We start from the raw sequence: 5,033 nt of genomic DNA on the forward strand, positions 1-5,033 counted from the left end.
GTGAAGCCTCTCGCCGCCCCTGAGCCTCTGGCCTGTACCCCAGTTCTGTATGCACAAATAAATAAATCTTTAAAAAAAAACAAAACAAAACAAAAAGGAATAAAACCAGCAAGAAGCGCCCACCAGTAGCCAGCTCCCAGGAGGGAGGCCGCTAAACACCAGCCTTTGACATGTCTAGATTTTGTGTCGCTTGTTCACCGGAGAACCAAACGGTAAGTTGGAATGGAGGCACCGTGAAGCAGGGAAAGAAACAGAGAGAGAGAGAGTGTGTGTAGGGGCGGCAGCCGGCCACGGCAGGCTGGCCAGGGATGGCCTGGTGGCCTCCCCCCAGCATGGGAGGGGCGGGGGGCAGTGCTGCGGCTCTGCCCTACTCACCTATGTGCGGGGGCATCACGGCCACGTACTTCAGCCCCGACTCCTGGAGTACCTTGTGCATCCGAATGTGGTCATCAGTCACATCCTGCAGTCTCGGGGGCACCTTGGCCGGGTCCCACAGCAGGAAGGCTGGGGGGACACAGGACAAGGTTGGTCCCGGCCTGAGGACAGTCTGGTTGGGCCTACTGCCTGCCAATCTTGTGCCAGGCCAGAACCCAGCAGGGGCTCATCCCTGCCTTCCAGTGTGGGTCACCTCCGGGGCAGGTGGGGATTGAACTTGTGAGGAAGTGGCTTTAGCTTCTTAGTGCTGTGCTTTAACCCACTGCGCCACCAGGGAGAGCCCGCTAAGAACTATTATTAACTCTATTTTACAAACAGGCAAATGAGTCTCAGAGAGGAAGTGGCTCCCCAGGGCTAGCAATGGGTTAGTATGCAAGGGGCAAAGGCTAGATTTGCTCTGGGTCCTCCATCTTGATACTCTCCTTTCTCTGGACTCCCCTTTTGGGGAGGAGTTATGAGAGACAATTCCCAGGGGTGGGGATGCATTGAAAGGCAGTGGACAAGCAGACACATTTTTCTGACTTTGTGACAAGAAGTGGGTATGTCGGGTTATCAAGGGAACGGCTAGGCCTTTCTGAATGGGAGCACATGTGTGACGTGGCTTTCGGGAGGGCACCCAGTGCCTCATTATGATAATTAAAAGTAATATCTGATTGGCCCTCCCTGGTGGCACAGAGGGTTAAGTCTCAGCACTATGAAACTGTCCACTGCCACTGCAGCACCAGTTCAGTCTGGCCAGGAGTGACCCACATGGCGCAGCAGGCCTCTCCTGTCTCCCCGCTGCTCCCCTCAGTAGTTGATCCTCCTCTTCTGCTCCCCACTCTGTCTCCGGTGGATCCTCTCACTCCCCACACCTCTGGCTATACCCCAGTTCTAACATGCATAAATAAAATAAATTAAAAAACCAAACAAATGAAAATAATATCTGAGAGCAGTCAACTTCATTTACGGGTCAAAGGCAGCCTCGTCAGTGCGGGAACAACCTGGAGTTATGTGCCGTCAGGAAGACACACCCTCACTCAGGGGGCCAAAAATGTTCAGTGTGAGCCTGCGAGAGAAATCCAGAACTGGGAGATTTAAAGATGCTGGCCTAGTTAGCGTATGAGAGCCATTAAAAAAGCAACATGATATGGGCGATTGTTCCAGATTAAAGCTGACGTGGACCTGAACATGAGGCAAGATTCATGATGGGAGCTTTGGTTTTAACAGCCAGGGGAGGTGAAAAGCTGCATTTTTGACACCTGGGGAAAGTACATGTGGCATGGATGGAAGACAGGGAAAGAATGCAAATGGCAAAATATAAACAACGGGACGTGGATGAGGGTTTCATTAGCCTTGTTGAGAGATTCAGAGTTCTCACAGAACATACAAAACTTAAAAGAAAAGGCAAAAAATAATTAAAAAAAAAAAACCGACTCTGTTAAATATCCTTTGGGTGAGACCTGGGTCATGAAGTAATACTAGGAGCCCCATTTACAGCTGAGAAAACAAAAGTCCAGAGGCCGCAGGCCTAAAGCCCACCCAGTGCTGAGGATTCTGGACCCAGTAGGGCCCGGGCAGCCCATGCCCTTTACTTGAAGCCCCACTGAACCTTATGTGGAGTTCCAAGGCAAGCTGGCCCCTGGGCCTTCTCACCAGGGGCCCAGAAGGCAGAGCGCAAAGCAGAAAGGCCCTCCTTGGGCTCATCCCTGCCTTGCAGAGGCTCCAGGACAAAATGTGGGGGCCTCACATAGGGCCTGGCCATTTCTCACCCCACCTGCCCTCTGTCACCTCCTGCCTGGACCAGGGCAGTAGCCTCCTCCCTGACCTCCCTGTCCCACCCCCAACACACAGCCAGGGGGGCTTGTGGACAGGGCAGGGTGGAGAGAGGAGGAGGAGGAGGTACCAGAGCTTCCCTGGGCTATTTGCTCTACGCTTCTTCACACCAATTCCTCAGAGAGCCTCTGCCACCCACCCCTCCCTTCACCCCTCCCTTCACGGTGCTCTGTTGCTTCCTCACCCCACCCCCTGCGCCCCCCTGCAGCACTACCCAAAGTAGCACCCGGCTCCCTGTCCTCTGCCTCTCTTTAGAAAGGCCCCCCACCGAAGCAAGAGTCATCTGTCCCTGAATTAACACTGCCTGTGCCTGACTGTCTCTCAGGGTGAATTCTCATCAGGGAGGGGAGCGGAGGGTGCAGGCCTGGGATCCCCTCCACACCACCACTGTGAGGTGCTGTTCCCCTGGATCAGAAGCTCCCATGCATTGTTGAGCATCTCCAAGTCCAGCCCTGTTCTGGACACTCGAAATACAGCCGTGACCCAATGAAGACAATACCTCAGGCTCCACCGGCTGGCTGACCTCCCAGTGCAGGAGACATGTGCTAAGTGAGAGAAAGAGAGAAAGCACACAGATGTCCGGGCGAGTGTCAGTCCCGTTTCCCTGAATATGGGCTGGCGGGGAGTGACTCCTGCCTAGTAAATAACACAGCGGGGGTTGTCACAGAGGGTGCGCTGACACCCGGGGGTGGGGGGCAGGCCAGCGGGCCGGGGCTCCTGCCAGTCTGTGCCAGCTACCACTGAGTTTCCCTGAGGAAACTGCCAGACTTCACTCCCAGCTACTAAAAAATAAAGCCAGTTTGATTGTAAAAAACAAAACAAAACAATGGCCCTCCCTGGTGGCGCAGCGGGTTAAAGCACAGCACTGAGAATCTAAAGCTGCTTCCGCATGAGTTCGATCCTCGCCTGCCCCGGAGGAGACCACATGGCGCGGCAGACCTCTCCTGACCCGCCCACTGCTCCCCTCAGCAGTGTACTTCGTCCATCTGCCTGTTCTGCTCCCCACTCTGTCTCTGGTGAAGCCTCTCGCCGCCCCTGAGCCTCTGGCCTGTACCCCAGTTCTGTATGCACAAATAAATAAATCTTTAAAAAAAAACAAAACAAAACAAAAAGGAATAAAACCAGCAAGAAGCGCCCACCAGTAGCCAGCTCCCAGGAGGGAGGCCGCTAAACACCAGCCTTTGACATGTCTAGATTTTGTGTCGCTTGTTCACCGGAGAACCAAACGGTAAGTTGGAATGGAGGCACCGTGAAGCAGGGAAAGAAACAGAGAGAGAGAGAGTGTGTGTAGGGGCGGCAGCCGGCCACGGCAGGCTGGCCAGGGATGGCCTGGTGGCCTCCCCCCAGCATGGGAGGGGCGGGGGGCAGTGCTGCGGCTCTGCCCTACTCACCTATGTGCGGGGGCATCACGGCCACGTACTTCAGCCCCGACTCCTGGAGTACCTTGTGCATCCGAATGTGGTCATCAGTCACATCCTGCAGTCTCGGGGGCACCTTGGCCGGGTCCCACAGCAGGAAGGCTGGGGGGACACAGGACAAGGTTGGTCCCGGCCTGAGGACAGTCTGGTTGGGCCTACTGCCTGCCAATCTTGTGCCAGGCCAGAACCCAGCAGGGGCTCATCCCTGCCTTCCAGGCCAAAAAGTGGGGGCCTCGCATAGGGCCTGGCCATTTCTCACCCCACCTGCCCATCGTCACCTCCTGCCTGGACCAGGGCAGTGGCCTCCTCCCTGGTCTCCCTGCCCCACCCCCAACACACAGTCAGGGGGCCTTGTGCACACAGAAGCTCCATCTTGCTCAGGGTGAAAGCCAAGTCCCTGTCAGGGTGCTGTCAGCCCTCCCACCTCGCAGCTGCCGAGCACCTTTCCTCCCTCTGCTCCAGCCTCATCCCTCCTAGAGCCTTCCCATCTGCAGAAGTGGCGGCCTCTGCTCCAGCAGGAGGCCTCCCTCACATCACCTCCCTCTACGGGAGGCGACTGTTGTGAGGAGACCTGGAGGTGAGGAGTGGAGGCCTCAGGGCCAGACAGCCTCGTTCCACAGCCCCGGCTCGGCCATCACAAGCTGTGTGAGCTCAAGGACCCCAGTGGGCCTCCAAGGGCCTTCACTCCCTCAGCCACACAGGGGAGACCACAGCAGCCTTTGTTTAGTAAGCACCTGCTACGCGCCACCACCGGTGAGTGGCACAGGACTTCTGTGCAGAAAGGGCACCCTGGCTGGCACTCGGGTAGCGCTAAGTATGCAGAGAATGTGCGATAGACGCCTGTTCACGCTAACAACTCTGCCATACACCTTCAGCCTTTCTCTGGATTTTTCAGAGCCACAGCCTGCCCTGCTTCCTCTACCTAGGCCCTCCAATCCCAGCCCTGACCCCGCTGCCTGAGCCTGCACCCCACTGATGCCTGTCTGTGCACCCCCAGTCTGACTACTCCAGCCCGTCGCTCTTTGATGACACCTCTGTCCACCAGGAGTGCAGCCCCCAGACTGTGTCGGTCACGCCGGGCCCCGGCCTCACCCAGCAAGGTCAGGCATGTACAGTCAGGCCTTGATGGAGTAACTGGGGCTGTGTCCACTGCAACCCTGCAGAGGCCCCCCCGCCTATCCAGAAGCCCCCCTCACCGTCGCCCCACCTCTAGGGCCCCGCCACCCACCCGAGGTGCAGGCCACGACCTTGTCCACGCCATGGGCTTTCATTGCTGCCACAATGTTCCGGGCACCCTCGGACATCACTGTGGTAGGACCTTAGTGGGGACAGAGAGTGGCTGTCACTGGAGGGTGGCGGTGGTGG

The 5,033-nt window shown here is 56.9% G+C and overlaps 1 protein-coding gene across 1 annotated transcript in view; it reads right to left on the minus strand.

Annotated features, from left to right (window-relative positions):
* Window positions 1-5,033, minus strand: part of BLVRB (biliverdin reductase B) — a 12,160-nt gene that overhangs the window by 708 nt on the left and 6,419 nt on the right. Inside the window, exons 2-3 of the mRNA XM_004693894.2 lie at window positions 4,897-4,986; window positions 3,642-3,770 (exon numbers count right to left, since the gene is read on the minus strand). Coding sequence (XP_004693951.1) covers window positions 3,642-3,770; window positions 4,897-4,986 — 219 coding nt within the window. The remainder of the gene's footprint in view (window positions 1-3,641; window positions 3,771-4,896; window positions 4,987-5,033) is intronic.

This window comes from Condylura cristata, unplaced genomic scaffold, assembly GCF_000260355.1.
Source record: "Condylura cristata isolate star-nosed mole 26May11 unplaced genomic scaffold, ConCri1.0 scaffold00041, whole genome shotgun sequence".
Classification (NCBI taxonomy): domain Eukaryota; kingdom Metazoa; phylum Chordata; class Mammalia; order Eulipotyphla; family Talpidae; genus Condylura; species Condylura cristata.